The sequence below is a fragment of the Durio zibethinus genome, chromosome 7 (genome assembly GCF_047325235.1).
Source record: "Durio zibethinus cultivar Kanyao isolate XHJ-2024 chromosome 7, ASM4732523v1, whole genome shotgun sequence".
NCBI classification, from domain to species: Eukaryota; Viridiplantae; Streptophyta; class Magnoliopsida; order Malvales; family Malvaceae; genus Durio; species Durio zibethinus.
The window spans coordinates 15,994,412-16,013,545 of record NC_143168.1 but is presented as its reverse complement, the minus strand read 5'-3'; the positions used below and the strand labels follow the sequence as shown (position 1 = coordinate 16,013,545).

The 19,134-nt window shown below is 34.3% G+C and overlaps 1 protein-coding gene across 1 annotated transcript; it reads right to left on the bottom strand.

The window, feature by feature from the left end:
* Nucleotides 1-16,664: 16,664 nt before the first annotated feature.
* On the bottom strand, nt 16,665-18,332 carry LOC111277702 (1-aminocyclopropane-1-carboxylate oxidase homolog 1-like). The gene is made up of 3 exons (XM_022864114.2): nt 17,689-18,332; nt 17,250-17,571; nt 16,665-16,980 (listed from the first exon to the last, which is right to left on the bottom strand). The coding sequence occupies exons 1-3, from the start codon at nt 18,327-18,329 to the stop codon at nt 16,720-16,722; spliced, it is 1,224 nt and encodes a 407-aa protein (XP_022719849.2). The 5' UTR covers nt 18,330-18,332; the 3' UTR covers nt 16,665-16,719.
* Nucleotides 18,333-19,134: the final 802 nt, after the last annotated feature.

The window sequence follows — 19,134 nt, the reverse complement described above, 5'->3', positions numbered from 1 at the left end:
TGCTTGTTTAACTCTTAGTTAAGTTATTAGTTTAGTTATCTTAACTAATATTATCAAACCCAGCAGTTATTGATTTGAAAAAGGTATATTGTTGTCATTTGTTGATAATGTGTTTTTCTAAAGAAAATTTACTATTTTTTTTTAAGGAACTCAGATGTAAAGGGAGAATATTATTTACTTATCATACATGTGAGTTTTGAGAAATGAAGTTTTGTGCAAATAAGTAAACTACTTGTTTTGTTTTGATTGGTCCAATACCTTCCTTTAAAATCTTTCTCGAATTCTATTGGTTTACTTTTGAAAGAGAAAGCATTTTATAATTTTCTCTCATTTCACTCCCCTTTGTTTTGAACTATATATGAATTAATTTTAAGTGTTATATTAAAGAATGATAATATAATAGTTTTGATTTTTTTTACTATTATCATTATAATCTTTCATGCCAAAATTATTCCTTTAAAGGAAGTGAAAATTAGTGGGAATTCTTTTGCATATGTTTTAAAGTAGTAAGAATTCATAAATGCCCAAAAATTATTGATTTAGAGATATTATATGGGTTAAGGTCAATGGGAGTTCATAGGTTATTGGTTTAGGCACATTTTAAACATAAAAGTTTGATAATTCAAGAATTTCAAATTTGTTACAAATATCTCATGTAGAGATATTAAGAATTTTGAATTGTATGAACACATAAATATGAAAATTTTGTTCATTATATGTTAGTAATTTGGGGAGTCATTTATTAAAATGACATCATAGAAGTCCAAGAATAATAGTTATCACATTTGGCATTAGTGCAAAAATAGCTAATTTTGTTATGACTCCATTTATTGTTGTGCTCCTTATTTATAATTTTGAATCTGATTAGAACATGCTTGTGATTCACTAAACCAATAGGAGTCATTGTTATTTGATAATATAACGACATTTTTTTTATGTGAGGAATATGGTATTGCCAATTCATAATTTGGATATCCATAAGTATGAAAAATAGAACTTGTGAAGGTATTGAATTGGTTATGGCAATGATGTATTGTAAATTTGATTTTGAAATCATTATTGTTTTAGGTTTCTTTACTTTGTTAAATGTATCACATGTTATTGCAAATTACCTATAAGATATAGTTTGAGATGAATAAGTTCATAATGTACCATAAAGTTATAGACAACCAATTTGGTCTAGGCCCGGATCAATTGGGCCTGGTCCAAATGGGTAAGCCCAATTTGATTTTTTATTGTGTATTTTTATTTTTATTTTATTTTTATTTTTATTTTTTTTTTGTATTTTATGTATTTATTATTTATTTATTATTACTATGTATTAATATATGTATATCTTTATTTATTTATTTATTTATTTTTCTGTTAATATCTATATATGTATGTTATTTATCTAGTTATATATTTATTATTATAATTTATTTTTTTTATTTATCTTGTAGTATTTTTTATTTATCTTATTATTATTTTTAATTATCTGTTTTTTTTTCTTTTTTCGTTTATCTGATTTTTTTCTCGTTTATCAGATTTCTTTTTTTTTTTTTTTTGGTTGAGATTGAATTCTGTTGAAGAATCCTACCTAGAATGGGGATTCAATTAGAGTCCAGATTGGATTCAAAGATTGAATCCCCATCCAAAAAGAAGTAGAGATTGATCAGAAACTCTTCTGATCAATCCCTATAAATAGATAAAGAATATAGAAGCAAAGGACATACAAAAAAAAAACAGTGATCAAAGCTACTGATTTGAGAGAAAATGGGCATATAGAAGGCTAAGAAAATGTTTAGAAGTGTTTTGGGAATTAGCAAAAATTTTTTGAAGATTTTTGGTGATTTTTTTTTTGGAAATTTTTGGAAAATTTCAGATTTCAGTTGAATTTTTCGGCCAAAGTTGCATTTTTCGACAGAAATTTCAGCCAACTTTGAAGTTTTTAATAAGCTGCCCAATTTTCGGTGAAGGATCCCAAAAATCGATCAACTTTTCGGTGAACTTCTGACGAAAAACTCAGATTTTGACGAAATTTTTTAAAATCCGGTGAACATTCAATCGGAGTTCTTTGGCCGTTTAGAGAGAAGCAAGAGAAAAAAGGAAGAAGAGAGAGAGATGGGAGAAGCTTTCTACGAAAAAACAGAGGGAAGAGCCTTATATACCCTCCCAAAACGACGTCGTTTTTGCCTTAAGTGACCTAGAGGATCCCTACGTTTTACCGAGATCTGACTCGACTCGAGCGTCAACCCGCTTTCTGATCTGCGCGTGTCTTCCTCCTTTCGAGCCGATAACTGAGCCGAATCGAGGTCCCAAGCCGCTTCTCCGAGCCATTTCTCTTTCTTGAGCTGAACCGAGCCGAGCCGTACTCCAAGCCGCTCCAGGTTTTTTTTTTTCAATTTATTTATTTATTTGTTTATTTGTTTTTTTTATTTTTTTATTTATTAGATTAGGTTTATTTAATATTCTTTTTATCTTTATTTTATTTTTATTTTTGTTTTACTTTTCTTTATTTTTTTATTTTTATTTATTTTCACTTTTATTTTGTTTCATTATTCTATTTTCTTTAAATAAAAATAAAAAAAAATATTTTTGAGGAAAAGTTAAAAGTATCAATTTTTCTTAAAAATAAATTTTCAAAAAAGGATTTTTGAGGAAATGTTGAAAGTATCAATTTTCCTTGAAAATCAAAGTTTCCAAAGAATATTTTTAGGGAAAAGTTGAAAGTATCAATTTTCTTTAAAAATAAATTTTCAAAAAAAATATTTTTGAGGAAAAGTTGAAAGTATCAATTTTCCTTGAAAATCAAAGTTTCCAAAAAATATTTTTGGAGAAAAGTTGAAAGTATCAATTTTCCTCGAAATTAAAGTTTCAAAAGAATATTTTGGGAAAAAGTTGAAAGTATCAATTTTCCCTACACAAAAGGCAATCATTTTTTTTTCTTTTTGAATTTTCCTTAATGTCAAATAATCCGACGATGGAGCCTCTACAAGTGAAACAATAGTTTTTCTTGCATACTCTTGAGGTGAGAGAATTTTTTCAATTTTCTACTAAAAGTATTAGAGTCAATTGAGATTAATTTTCAATAATTAATTACTTGGTAAAATTTTAAGGCTCATTGGATAACACAAATTTAAGCTGGTACCATCTTTTGATGGGCGTTATGAGGGTACTATAACCTTCCTCACACGTAACCGAACTCCCGAACCTTGTTCTGGTTAGCAGACCTGAACCTATTCTTTTAGGGACTCTTAAACTTAGGTGTTCCCTGAAAGGACAAATTCTTTAGGTGGCCAATCGCACCTAGATAAAAAAGATTGGTGGCGACTCCCTAAAAGTCAATATCTAGCGATAGATCTCCGGATCTAGACGTTATGACAGCTTGGCGACTCCATTGGAGAATTTGAGAGTTAGGCCAGCAAATAATTTGTGTTATCCAAAAGCATAATAAAATTGAACCTGTTTGTATATATGTGTTATTATTCATTCATGTTTATTTACCTTGTTAATTATGTCATTCATATGCATGTCCATAACATGAGCTCTACACCCAAGCTCCGTCCCTCTAGGAGGGAGTAAAATACCTATTGCTTTCGTGAGGTTTAATGCCTCCGTAGTGACTAGCAAAATACTCCCACTCAAATTGAACCTTTTCCGCTTATAGCCTGTAATAGGTGAGGATTAGGGTGCCTTACTAGTCTGTGATGGACAAGGATGTAAGGAACAATTTGAGGACCTTTAGATTTTGACCCTAAAACCGCATATAGTGAACCTTAAGAGCACCTAACCTATAGATAGAGCCATCACTCTTCCCTTTTAGAATTGACCAAAAGCATATGATTCATCCCTTTTACTTTGTGTGATGTTTAAATTTACTTAGTTATTTGTTCTTTTTCTGGGTATACTAACCTTTTTCTTATTCTTTTGCATTGGTTCATATGCATATCATAAAGTTGCATAAAGAACATTTGCTTGAAAAACAGTCTTCAACAAATTTTTTTCATGGACACCAATGAACGCTTAGTTTGTTCTTCATCAGTATTAGCACCATGTGAGACACCCAATGATGTAAGGGCCCAGTCAGAAAAGATTCAACTGAAGATGGGAGATTGCTTGCCAATTGGGTATGATTCTACTCTGTCTCAAGAAACATCTATCCTCTTCAAACAGAACAATTTAGAGGATTTGATTGATATCTGGAAGAAGATGAGTCTGTCAAGACAAAAGCAGTTTTATCAGAAACATGGGCATATAGCACACCTTCTAGCAATAGTTGTTGATGATCAACTAATCAGAGCTGCAGCATAATTCTGGGATCCTGCATACAAGTGTTTTGTCTTTAATGAAGCTGATATGACTTCCACCATCGAGGAATACTTGGTTTTATTGGGTCTACATCTCAAGACTCCTGACAAGATATATGTCAAAAAACATAAGTCAGGATTTCGTAAAATTCTCGCTCAACTCATGGGGATAGACAAGGAAATTGTGGATTCTTATACAAAGAAGAAACAAGAACAGGTTTGCCTACCTTGAAAGTTTTTTCATGAGTTTCTGATGCAACATGCCAATGAAGAATGGGGGTTAGACATATTTGCCTTGGCTATATACGGACTGGTAATCTTTCCAAAAGTTTTAGGACATATTGAGATAGCGATGGTTGACTTCTTCGAAAGTGTGATCAATGGCTGTAATCCTTCAACGGTAATATTAGCAGAGACTATTAGATCTTTGAGTTATTATCATCGAAATAGAGTGTGCTTCATAAGATGCATACAGTTATTGTACTTGTGGATGAAAAGCCATTTTGAACAAGGAAATGGTGTTTTCTCGAAGCTTTATATCTGTAATCGTTTTTCAATCAAAGAATTCTACGAACGTGGGTGGTCAAAGCGAAAGTCTAAACAAGAATGGATAACTTTCTTACAAAAGTTGAAAAGTGCCAAGATAAGATGGTTGGCCCCATGGATGAATCGTGAGCCTATGTTATATCAATGTGGGGATAGTACAGTGGTTCCACTTCTGGGTTTATGGTGAGTGACGAATTATGCACCACTCCTAGTGAAAAGGTAATTTGAGGGAGAACAGTTTATTCCTATGACTTACGGGCTTCATCAGTTAGATTTTTCTTACAGTGAGCCTAAAGCATTTCAAAAGATGAATGAGATGATTAAAGCATGGAAAAATCCCTGAAGAGTGAGTCCTGGACCATTCACTGAAAAAGTCACCCTAGGGCACTTGGTTTGGAGAACAAAGAGAAGACAAGAAATGGTATTCACTTATGAAATCTCCCAACCACTAACAGAAGAAAAACTTAAAGAGACACCATCAAAGTTAGAGCTGGCAATAAAAGAATTTGAGACTGAAAAGAGCAAGTTATAGGAAGAGATTCAGAAGCTTCAAGAAGAAAAAGCCCAGTGGAAAGGTAGAGCTGAAAGTTATGAAGTTAAAGTTCACAAGATTACTAGAGAACGTGATACAGCTACTGAAGATCTAGCAAAGTTACACCAGGAGCATAAAAGGCTATGTATGAGAGAAAGAGCCAAAGAGATAACCATTGTCGAACTGACTGAGGAAAATACAAGATTGAAGCAAGAGTATGTCGAATTGGAAGAAGAAAGCACCGAAGCACAGGTAGAAATTAACATGCTAAACAGTTATTTGAGCAGGCTAAGTCAAAAGTTGGATGAACAAGGAGACCACATCGCTGCATTGGTTAGAGAACATAGAGAATTATCATATCAAGTCTGGTGTGGTAAAAGAGAGAACTTAGGAAGGCAGAAATACATTGAGCACTTAACAACCCAAATTCATAAAGGGGTATGTAAGGCAAGAGAGATGGTGGAAGAGGCAGAGGTAGTGAGACAAATGATGACCCCCAGTAAGAGAACATGGACAGCGTCTGTTGAACTTCATAGAAGAAGCCAAGGCCTAGTATGAACAAATCAAACAATTTTATGGCTATAATTCTAAGATGATAAACTCAATGTAGATCAAAGTTTTTTTAGAATAAATGAAATTTTTTAGTTGAATACCGTTTTAAAGAAAATGTTCTTTGCATACATGTATTTTTCATTCATTGCATTCTCATTCATTACACCTAACAAAGTAACCATGTGATGATCATGTAAATTTACTAATCCTAATATATAGTACTCAAGGTTCTAGGATAGCTCCATCTAGTGAAAACCCTACCCATCGATACAACACAAGATCCAGAGCAAGGCAAATGGAGCAAAAAAATTCCCATAGATTTGAAAAGATAGAAAAAGCATAAGAGAAGATTGAAAGTGAGCTAAACAAGATTATGAAGGCTCTTAATAACATGAATAAAGAAAAAAGAGTTGAAAAAAATACAAGCCAGCAAGTTCCTCCATTACAAGAAGTGGTCGACCCTTTGTACCCTCTAAGTTTTGGCCCACCTCAAGCCTAGTCTGCTCAAGAGGTCCCGTCACAACACTTCGCATATCCAACATATCCTAGAATGCCATCAGCTTCTAACCCAAGACAGTATAATAGCTATGTAAATCTTATCTTTATTGAAAAGACAGCAGAACCAATTCCTGATCTAGATGATTTAAAAGAGAAGGAAAAAGAAAAAATAAGAGTGAAAGTTCAGGAAAGCTCCAAGATTAGCATGCTAGAGCAAAGGCTACGGGCTGTGGAAGGATTTAGCTTTTATGGGTCAGTTGATGTTGCTGGGCTCTACCTAATTCCTGATGTGGTTATTTCTCATAAGTTTAAAGTATCGAAATTTAAAAACTATGATGGTACAAAGTACCCCAAAACCCATATCATCATGTATTACAGGAAGATGGCAGCTCATGCGCATGATGAAAAACTCTTGATACATGTTTTTCAAGACATTCTTACTGGTTTTACAGCCAGATGATATGTTCAGCTGGATAGAACTCACATTCGCTCTTGGAGTGATATGGCACATGACTTTATCGGTCAATATCGACATATCATCGATTTGGCCCCTGATTGTTTATCTTTACAGAATCTGGAGAAAAAGGCAAACAAGTCTTTTAAAGAGTATGCTCAGAGGTGAAGAGATGTTGCTTCTCAGGTACAACCTCTTCTGACCGAAAAAAAAACTACAGTGCTATTTGTTAGCATTTTAAAACCCCCTTATTATGAAAAGATGATAGGGAATGCAATAAAAAATTTTGTTGATATGGTAATCTCAAGAGAAATCATTGAGAGTGCCATTAAGAATGGCAAGCTAGAAAGAAATGAAGCATCTAGCAAAAGAGTCTCGAAGAAAAAAAAAACTGAAGCTCAGGCTGTGAGCTTTGATAGACAGCAACTTAGAGGTTATTCACCTTACCCACCACCAAAATATCTGCCATATCACCCTGCTGTAAATAACACTTCCTTTCACCCATACTAACCATTTATACAATCACCATACCCCCAAACATATCAAACCCCTCATAGACCTCAAAATACCATGTACAGTCTTAACATTCAACCTACCCTAAGACCCCAAAATTGTCCAACTAACCCTATTGGTGGCTCGTGGGAGCAACGAACCACTCGTGAGAAACCTATTTTTGACCCAATTCTAATGACTTATACGGAGTTATATAAGGAGCTCTACAACAATCATTTGATTGCTCCAAGTAAATTGGAACCCCTCAAGCCACCTTACCCCAAATGGTATGATCCCACCGTCCACTGTGACTACCATTATGAGATTGCTGGTCACTCTACCGAAAATTGCACTACCTTGAAACATAAAGTACAACAATTGATCAAGGATGAGATGATTTACTTTGATACTAAAGGGATGACTGTGTCGAATGTTAGTGGCAATCTTTTATCGAATCATAATGTGAATGCTATAGGTGAAGAACAAAAATGCCATGTGAAGAAGAAAGTGGCAGATATTAAGACACCTCTCAGTCAACTATTCAATGTTTTACGAAAAGCAGACATGATACAACTGGTAAGTCCACATAGCTATTATGGAGCATATATAATTGGTACTAGTTGTAAGTATCATAATGGGCAATGGGCCATTCCATTGAGACCTGTGAGCAGTTTCATCAAGAGGTACAAAAACTCTTGGATTCACATCAAATAGAGGTCTATGAAGAAAAAAAAGACTTGAAAAATGTTAAGGTACACATGACTGATAGGCCTGTAAAGCTGTTTCTAAAACCAGTGACAATTCAGTGTGGGAACAAATCGAGATCAATCATAGACAAACTCTTCCCCAGGCTGATAACTTTTAAAGTCTCAACTTTTTTTTTATACAAGGATGATAAAGCTGTACCCTGGAGATATGGTTGTGACACTATAGTTCAGGGGCAAGAAGAAAAAGTCTCCAAAGCCAACGCCTCCAATATAACTGGTGTAGGAGGCATTACTCGAAGTGGGAGATATTACATTTCAAAAATGCTAGAGAAGGCTAGAAGGGAGAAAGCTAAAGAAGGAGAAAGATGAAATAATCCTGAGATAAAACCTGAAGAAGATTAGTCAAAGCCAGTATCAGAAAGAGAGGTTTGTGAATTTCTGAAGCTGGTAAAACATAGTGAGTATTCTGTTATGGAATAGTTGAATAAAATGCCAACTCGAATCTCATTATTATCACTGCTACTGAACTCAGAGCCACACCGAAACGCCATACTAAAAGTGTTAAATCAGGCATACGTGGCACATAACGTGTCTGTTAAATATGTGAACCACTTGGCTGGAAATCTAGTCATGCCAAATCACATTTCATTCAACGATGATGAGATTCCTTTAGAGAGAAAAAGAAATGCCTAGGCTCTGCATATCACAGTTAAGTGCAAGAGCCATATTATAGCCAAGGTCCTTATCGATAATGGCTCTGCTATCAATGTCATGCCTATGTCAACTTTAGCAAGGTTACCCATTGATTACTCTCATATGAAGGACAGTCAGATGATTGTGAGAGCCTTTGATGAGATAAAAAAAAAGTCTTGAGGGATATTGAGATGCCCTTACAAATTAGGCCATGTACCTTCAATATAAAATTTCAAGTGATGGATATTTCTCCATCCTACAGCTGTATGTTAGGAAGACCATGGATTCACATGACAAGAGCTGTACCCTCTACTTTGCACCAGAAGATCAAGTTCAATGTGAAAGGTCAATTAGTAGTGGTAATTGGAGAAGAAGATATGCTAGTGACCCAACCATTGAGCACACCATATGTAGAGGCTGTCGAAGAAGCATTGGAATGCTCCTATCAATCTTTTGAATTGGTCAATTTTGTAAGAGAAAGATTTTAAAATCAATTTTTTTCAAGGATAATGGTGAGCCAAGTCATCAATAAAGGCTGGTATCCAGGACTTGGGCTAGGTAAAAACTTGCAAGGAATTAAAGAACCTCCGACAATAAGAGACAATAACGACAGGGTAGGCCTAGGCTATGAGATGACAGAGTGGAAAGTCAGAAGAAGGCCATCAAGAAAGACAGCAAGACTGATGTTTATCCCACACTTGTATGAAACTTTCAGACCTAAAGGATTCATGTACCCAGATACAAGAAAAAGTGTGGAAGATATTTTTGCCTAGTTAGCCATTAATGCTGTTGAAAATGAAGTGGGGCTTAATCAAGAGGAGTGGGTTCACCTTTGTCTACCAGATTACGAGTTGAATAATTGTAGTGCCATCAAGATGCCTTTGACTTTTGATATTGATACAATGTAATTGTAACATCTCAATAGCTTTTGCCCAAGGCTATAAGGTGATTTTTTTTTGTTTGAGCCATTTGTCTTTTATTATTTTTAACAAAAATAAGAAGAATGCATTTTCATTCATTTCTTCTTGTGTTTTCATTATTTCCATCTTTTCAAGCATATCTTGCCAACATATCCCATTTCATTCAATTTTCAGTTCTTTAAATGAACATAAAGATAATCATGATAACAATCAAGAGAGCTTTGAGAATTCAATTAACACTGATGAACTTGACAATGAAGAGGATTCTGAAGAATATGGTATACCTCCGAACCTAATGAGGATGATTGAACAAGAAAATAAACCAATTGAGCCTCATCAGGAGTTAGTGGACTTAATGAATCTGGGAGATTAAAAAATAAAAAAAAGGTCAGAATGGGCACTTCACTTTCATCTGGAGATAGGCAATGATTAGCAGACCTACTTTGAGAATTTATAGATATATTTGCTTGGTCTTACCAGGATATGCCAGGGCTGAGCACAGAAATAGTGGAGCATAGATTACCCCTAAAGCTAGAATGTAAGCCAGTTCAATAGAAACTGAGACGGATGAAGCCCAAAATGCTACTAAAGATTAAAGAAGAGGTGAAGAAATAATTTGATGCAGGTTTTCTACAAGTGGCTAAGTATCCAGAATGGGTAGCCAATATAGTCCTAGTTCTTAAGAAAGATGGAAAAGTATGAATATGTGTAGACTATCAGGACTTGAATAAGGCTAGCCCAAAGGATAACTTTCCTTTGTCTCATATTGACACACCGGTAGATAACACGGCTAAGCATTCGATTTTCTCCTTTATGGATGGTTTTTCGGGGTATAATAAGATAAAAATGGTTGCAGATGATATGGAAAAGACTACTTTTATGACCATGTAGGGAACCTTTTGCTATAAAGTCATACCTTTTGGGTTAAAGAATGTTGGGGTAACATATCAAATGGCCATGGTAACACTCTTCCATGACATGATGCACAAAGAGATCGAGGTGTATGTAGATGATATGATTGCAAAGTCTTGTGAGGATGAAGATCATGTCACTAGCCTTAGAAAGTTATTTGAGAGATTGAGAAAATTTCAGCTCAAATTAAACCCAACCAAGTGCACCTTTAGGGTAAAGTTAGGGAAGTTGTTAGGCTTTATGGTCAGTAAAAAAAAAATTGAAATCGATCTCGATAAGATATGGGCTATTCAAAATCTGTCACCTCCCAGCACACCAAAGGAAGTTTGAGGTTTTCTAGAGAGATTGAACTACATTTCTTAATTTATCTCTCAGCTTACTTACAAATGTGATCTCATTTTTAAGCTTCTCCGTAAAGATAATCCTGGAAAATGGAACGAAGAATGTCAAGAGGGGTTTGATAAAATTAAGCAATATTTATCGAACCCTCCAGTATTGGTGTCATCTGTTTCAAGAAAACCTTTAATCTTATACTTAACTGTATGTGAAAATTTAATAGGATGTGTGCTGGGGCAGCAAGACGAGGCTAGCCAAAAGGAGAGAGCTATTTACTATCTGAGTAAAAAGTTCACAAAATATGAATCCAAGTATTCTTTATTGGAGAAAATGTGTTATGCATTAGCGTGGACTGCCAAAAGACTTAGACAGTATATGTTCTATCATACTACATGGCTCATAGCGAAACTGGATCCAATTAAGTATATCTTCAAGAAGCTTTCTTTATCTGGAAGAATCGTTAGATGGTAAGTAATGCTCTCAGAATATGATATTATATACGTAAGCCAAAAAGTAATGAAATGAGGTGCTATAGTAAAATTTCTTACAGATCGTGCTACTGAAGAGTATGAGCCGATGAAGCTAAAATTCTCTGATGAAGACTTAATGAATATCTCCCAACTAGAGGAAAAAGAGCATGGAGAAAAATATTGGAGAATGTACTTTGATGGAGCTGCTAATGCCTTGGGCATAGAATTGGGCCAATTCTGATCTCTCTAAAAGAACAATACTGCCCTGTAACAGCGAGGTTAAATTTTAATTGCACAAATAACATCGTTGAATATGAAGCATGTGTCATGGGCTTACAAGCTGCTATAGATAAAAGAGTGAAGGTACTAAAAGTGTTTGGAGACTCAGCTCTAGTTATATATCAGTTGAAAGGAGAATGGGAAACTAGAGATTCAAAACTCGTTTCGTATCATAAGTATATTCTAGAGTTGATGAAATAATTTGAAGATATCCAGTTTGATCACTTACCTCGAGAAGAGAATTTGATTGCTGATGCATTGGCTACTCTGGCTACAATGATTCGAATCAATGATAATACCAACATTCAGCCCATCAAATTAGACGTTAAGGATATACCAGCTTATTGCTCTAATATAGAGGGAGAAGAAGATGGAAAGCCCTGGTATTATGACATCTTACAGTATGTCAAAGATCAACAGTATCCAGTTCAAGCAATAAAAAATAATAAAAGGGTCATCCGAAGATTGGCTATGAGCTTTTTCTTGGATAGGGATGTTCTGTATAAAAGAAGCAAGGATCAAGTATTAGTGATGTGCGTAAATGAGACTGAAGTGAAGAAAATCATTAAAGAGGTGCATGATGGAATATGTGAGGCACATACTAGTGGACATATAATGACAAGACAGATCATGAGAGTAAGATATTATTGGTTGACAATAGAGAATGATTACATTAATTATGCTCGTAAATGCCATAAATGCTAGATATATGCTGATAAGATCCATACTCCGTCATCTGCTTTACATGTTATGGCACCACCATGGCCATTCTCAATGTGGGGCTTGGATGTCATTGGTCCAATCACCCCAAAAGGCTTCTAATGGGCACATATTCATTTTTGTGATGATAGATTACTTCACAAAATGGGTAGAGGCAGCATCATATGCAAGTGTGACACGCTCTATAGTTTGTAAGTTCATAAATAAAGAGATCATCTGTAGATATAAACTTTTAGAGAGAATTATTTCAGATAATGGCAAGAATCTAAATAGCAAGATGATGCAAAAAATATGTGCTCAATACAAGATCAAGCATCATAACTCGGTACCATACCGTCCGAAAATGAATGGGGCAGTTGAGGCAACCAATAAGAACATAAAGAGGATTTTAGAAAAGATGATCGAGACTTACAAAGATTGGCATGAGAAGTTGTCATTTGCATTGCATGCATATTGAACGTCAGTTCGTACCTCTACTGGGGCAACCCCATTTTCATTGGTTTATGGGATGGAAGTTGTACTACTAGTAGAAGTAGAGATCCCCTCTTTGAGAGTTTTAAAAGAAGTTAAGTTGAAAGAAGCTGAATGGATTCGAGAACATTATGAGCAGTTGAATTTCATAGAAGAAAAGAGATTGACTGCACTGTGCCATGGTCAGCTATATCAAAGAAGAATGATGAAGGCTCATGATAAGAAGATTCAGCTCCGTTGCGTTCGAGAAAAAGAGTTGGTCTTGAAAAGAATTCTCTCAATCCAGCGCGATAGTAGAGAAAAATGGACTCCGAATTGGGAAGGGTCGTATGTGGTGAAACAAGCTTTTTCGGGTGGAACACTGATACCAACTGAGATGGATGGAAATGATCTACCCCATCCTATAAATTCTGATGCTGTGAAGAAATACTATGCTTGAAAAAATGAAAAAATAGAAAAAATGAAAAATGAAAAAATGAAAAAATGAAAAAAATGAAAAAAAGAAAAAGTGAAAAAAGAAGACTCAAGGCGAAAACTCTAAAAGGGCGGTTTGAGTAATAGAGGGTTGTCTAAGTTGAAAACTTAAAAAGGCAGCTTAGATAAGAAGAATATAGCATCAAATTTTAAAGTCTGCTGATATGGAGGCTAGCAAATTCGAAACAGTTCCAAGTTGTTAAATACATCAGAGGATTGGGTTTTCAGAAAAAACTTTAAGATGTGTTATCATGGTTATCTGATTGTTCATTTTGGGCGTTGTCTCCATGCCTAATCCTTGTAATTCTCCCTTGGCTGAAATTAGCCAACATTTTGCTAATAAGAGACATTCTATTTCATTTTTTATGTCTTTTTATATGACTATTTCTCAACCATTCAGATCCTTTTCTTTTTAATACCCCACCATGGAAGAAATGTGCAAATGCATTCTTACTTTTTGAGTTTAAAATAATGATTGATAAATGAAAAACAACATGAAAGATTTTTTACATTACATTGAATAAGTCAAGAGTGATAAAGGCAGAATCAAGATGTTCAGTTCCTGATTAGGACATTGAATCTAGGAAAAGATTTCTTACAAGAAGAATGTGAGTGGAAGAGACAATTAAGAGCTACACTGGCATGATCTTAGAAGAACAGTGTAATTGAATCTTTAAAGAATCAAAAGGCTTGACGCCCAAGAAAAAAAAAGCTTGAAAAACTTGAGTACCATACATTAAATAGGAATTAATTGGCCAACATTTGCATAGCATGCATTGCATAGCATACACTACTCTCAGGAAAGTATAGTGTATAAATTCAAGAAGCAGGGGTGTTCCAACATCCCACATAGAAAAGACAGATATGAAGATATTTTGCAAATTTGAAAAGAAACTTGTCAGGTAAGTTCCTAATCCTTGAAATAGGATGTCTTTTGGTGTTACGGTTGATTTATAAGACCTTTGGGCATAATCTCCTGAAATTCCTTCAAACACAACTTTCAACTCCTTTGGACATGAATGTTAAGGAGCAATTTACTTTTCAAAAGTCGTGGTGCCTCTGTTTAGAGGAGCAATTTACTTTTCAAAGTCGTGGTGCCTCTGTTGAGAGGAGCAATTTATTTTTTCAAAGTTGTTGAGCCTCTGATTAGAGGAGCCATTTATGTTTCTCAAAGTCATTGAGCCTCTGCCTAGATGAACTTTGATCAAAAACAAAAAAAATAAAAAAGTAAAAAGGTCGAGTTGAGTCCTGATTGGGTGTCTACGTCTTTGCGCAATTTTTGTTTCACAAAAAATGTGCAAAGAGAGGCAGCTGTAGACACCAAATTTGGTCCAGGCCCGGATCAATTGGGCCTGGTCCAAATGGGTAAGCCCAATTTGGTTTTTTATTGTGTATTTTTATTTTTATTTTATTTTTTTCTTTTGTATTTTATGTATTTATTATTTATTTATTATTACTATGTATTAATATATGTATATCTTTATTTATTTATTTATTTTTCTTTTTTTTCTGTTAATATCTATATATGTATGTTATTTATCTAGTTATATATTTATTATTATAATTTATTTATTATTATTTTTTTATTTATCTTGTAGTATTTTTTATTTATCTTATTATTATTTTTAATTATCTATTTTTTTTCTTTTTTTGTTTATCTGATTTTTTTCTCGTTTATCAGATTTCTTTTTTTTTTCTTTTTTTTGGGGCTGATATTGAATTCTGTTGAAGAATTCTACCGAGAATAGGGATTCAATTAGAGTCCAGATTGGATTCAAAGATTGAATACCCATCAAAAAAGGAGTAGGGATTGATCAAAAACTCTTCTGATCAATCCTTATAAATAGATACAGAATACAAAAGCAAAGGACACACAAAAAAAAAAACAGTGAGCAAAGCTACTGATTTGAGAGAAAATGTGCGTATAGAAGGCTAAGAAAAGGTTTAGAAGTGTTTTGGGAATTAGCAAAAATTTTTTGAAGATTTTTGGTATTTTTTTCTGGGAATTTCTGGAAAATTTCAGATTTCGATTGAATTTTTCAACCAAAGTTGCATTTTTCGACGGAAATTCTGGCCAACCAGGTGAAGGAAACATATATACTTCTTCTTGAAGATCACCATTGAAAAAGCATTTTTGACATCCATTTGAAAAAGTTTCCAATGCTTAACAGCAACAATGGCTAACAGGCTTCGCATAACTAAGGTTTTTTCATAATCAATCCCATACTCCTGAGTATAATCCTTGGCCATTAAACAAACTTTATATCTTTCAATAGATCCCTCAAAACAGGTATTGATTTTGTAAACCCATTTGTAGCCAACCGAAGTCTTGACAAAAGGAAGGTCAACTAGATCCCAAGTATGAATTTTCTCAAGAGCTTGAATTTCGTCAGTCGTAGCTTACTGCCAATAAGGATTAGAACTAGCCTCACGGTAAGATTGACGTTCTTGTAGGTTAAAAATAGCAGAAAGAAAATGATAATCACTGAGATGATGAGGAGTTTCTCTTACCGAGTAAAACGAAGAAAAGTTTCTTGTATTTTTTTTTTTTTTGCTTTTTAATTTAAACCACTTTTTTTTCTCTCTTTTTTCTTTTTTTTTTGACATTTTGTTCATTTGACATCTTATAATTGAATTTCTAGATAGAACCAAGATCGAAATATTTCTAAAATTTATAAGGTATAGGAAGGATCAAATTATTTCTTTGGATTTTTAAATTGTATTTCTCACTTCTCTGGTTTATTCAGTTAAACTGTAATTGATATATTGATTTATATTTGAATTTTATATACGCATAAGGCGTGTTTCCTACTGCTATGAAATTTGCAACATTAACGAAAAGTAAATGGTTAAAAATGAACTATATATTAATGGTAAAGAATATTTTGGTAAATCGAACATGGAGTTTTCTTCTACCAAATTGACTTTTTATATTATTCAATATTATTCAACTTTAAGCCGAATTACTAATTAGAGTATCACTAATGAAGAATTTTGTTGTCCATGGAATGCTTTGGAGAAGAGATTAACTAGATAACTTCTCCTTGGTTTTCTGCCCTCTGTTAAAGTGATGGCGGGGCATTGAGAGGCATTATCCCTCGGAGGTGTGGGACAATTCTCGGCTATCCAGACTATCCCAACTCCAACTGGGTTTCTCACTCCACTAAATTTTAAATAGTTTCCTCTACGCAAAAGCTAGTAACGTTTGTAAGTGAAACGTCGTTACAAAATTACCACTAATTTTTTATTTTCTTATAGCGATTTATCCAAATTTTGAGTTCTGAAATTCATGATTAACCATCACTAGAATGGAATTTGCAATTTATTTATTTATTTTCTGCGGTACAATACGAGTGGATTTATTGTTTTCAACATTACAATCTCAAAAAAGCAAGTGCACAATCATGATTGTTGAGTACTCCCAAGGAGCAGTGGAAGTTTAGAAAATCCTTTATCAAGGTTTCCTTGTACAAAGGTGGATTACTTGCTGATAACAATTCCTTTATGGGGCCGCAAAGCTTGTTGGATGGTTGAAAATGAGTTGTACTGAATAAGCAGACCACCGATACTCTTGGGCCTGCACGATTAGCCAAAACTCTGTGCTGAACGCTCCTGAACTTATCGTTGGAGATCAGCTGCATTGGAACAGTAATTGAAATTATATCCCTCCTGTTGATAAAACCAAAATTTTGTATTGTTCTGTATTTTTCTCTAAGTTTTTACAATATTTTTTTTCAAAAATCGCATTTAATTGTCATGAAAATAGTGGGAAATAAGCGAATTGTTTATAAAATAAATTGGTTAGACAGACATGAAAGTAGAAGCAAATCCGAATGGATTAAGACGGACGGTGCATGCATAAATTCCAGTGTCTTTAATTTTATTTATGTTCCTGTATACATACCTGTAAGAGGTCGCCAATATTAACTATTAGAGCTCCTTCCAGTGGTGGGACATCAATCCAGTGATCTTGGTGAAGAACTTGGAGACCTCCAATTTGATCTTGTAAAAGGACTGTGAGAAAGTCAGGATCACAGTGTTTGGCATGTCCTAGAGTCCGGTCAGGTTCAGGGCAAGCCGGATAGTACTGACAAAAAAGGGCATGCCCTTCCAGACACCCCATATCTGTGAGGTGAGAAGGGTTGAGACCAAGGGCCTCGGACAGCAAACCAAAAAGAATTTGGCCTATGTTCTGAACATGCTTTGAGTACTCCATCAGTATTTCTCTGCATGAATTTGAAGGTCATGAGTAAAATTCTATCAATAGTATTCTGACAAAAACAAACATATGTAAGTGTAACTATGGTTGCTGCTGGGTCGATCTTAGAGTTTGTCATGTCTACCTGCAAGCAATGGGATACTCCTCTGGAGGTGGAGGATTTGGAGCCATGACACAAACCAAAGTGTCCCTCCAACTGGCAGCTTTTGACTGGTACAAATCATAGTTGCTAGTAAATCTCACCTTCTTCTCATTCTCACGTGAGTAGAATCCCATCTTCGCCTCATTGGGTTGCTCATGGAATCTATGAACACCTGCAAGGACCTTGCTCATGACGTCTTGCGGGATGCTGTGGTTTATAAGCTGGAAGAACCCCCATTTCTCTGATGCATATTTGATCTTTTCAACAATTTCTGTGTGTGCAGCAGGATCTGATTTTATATCTTTAAGATCTATGATGGGAATCTGAAAACTATCTACATGATGATCATCCAACTTTGCAGACAGTATATCTTCAGGCGGCAAGCAAAAGATTCGAGGAATTGTAGCTACACCAGCATCAACAAGTCCCTTAACACCGGCTTTTGTGTCATCAAAGGCCTTCAGCTCTTTTGCTCTATCATAATCTTCTTCTTCTGTAGGCAAAACTTTCTGCATATTAGAGTCCATTTCCATTTCTGCCAATGGTATATGCAAAACTAGTACTTTTTCCTCGGTCAACAAAAAACACAGCAAAGCAACGAATAGATGCATGCAGAGGAGCATCCACTCCACTCCATACAACAAAACAAAGCACGTCAATCATAATAATAATATTTTCCAATTCAACTGGACAGGTAAACAATTGGTTGTTCATTGGTCTTATTAACAATATCTATGAAATTAAAGACAAAGTGCCATCAATCCGATGAGTCATCAAGACAGCAACATTGCCTTTCCCCAAATCATTAGTTCTATGACATTGCTAATTCATCGACTATATGAAAAATACAAAAGTGAGTCTTTCTTTATAATTTATTGAAAATCTTTTTAAATGGTAAATTGTTTTCTTGTACCTTTCTGCATTTTCCCTCTTTGTATATCCTAAACAACATATAAAAAAAAAAAAATGCTTACTGCGTTATAGTTTATGTGATCCACTTTTGTATATTATAAAGTTTTGTTTTTGAAAGATAAAATTGGATTTTAAATATTTTGTCTGGTTGATACTTTTATTACGTTTTTGTTATTATTTGTTTTCTATTTTCTTTTTTTTGTTAAATAAATAATAAAGTGATATATGCACCAAATTCTCCAATCCAATGCTTTCTCTTTAAAACATTTGGAGTTTAATGCTAAGACGTTGTTAAATGACCTTGCTCATTTTTTCTGTCTCAACAAACGCGTTCCAACTAAGTTTTAGAAACAACTACCACCTCTGGAATTTCGGTGCATTCAATTTTGGATATTTGGACAAAGGAGTTCTCTTTCCTTTTCAATTTGAGTTCAATCTTTGCAGAAAATGCATTCCACGGGTAAAATATCAAATGCATTAAGTTCTCATCGTGTGAAGGGTTAGATTTAAGTAAAA

What these genes read in the sequence shown, in the direction of transcription:
- LOC111277702 (XM_022864114.2), bottom strand. Translation starts at nt 18,329, where the DNA reads ATGCTCCTCTGCATGCATCTATTCGTTGCTTTGCTGTGTTTTTTGTTG. An exon ending in GAGTATCCCATTGCTTGCAG is followed by an intron (nt 17,572 to 17,688) that starts GTAGACATGACA and finishes AAATTCATGCAG; the next exon opens with AGAAATACTGATGGAGTACT. An exon ending in ATATTGGCGACCTCTTACAG is followed by an intron (nt 16,981 to 17,249) that starts GTATGTATACAG and finishes GTTCCAATGCAG; the next exon opens with CTGATCTCCAACGATAAGTT.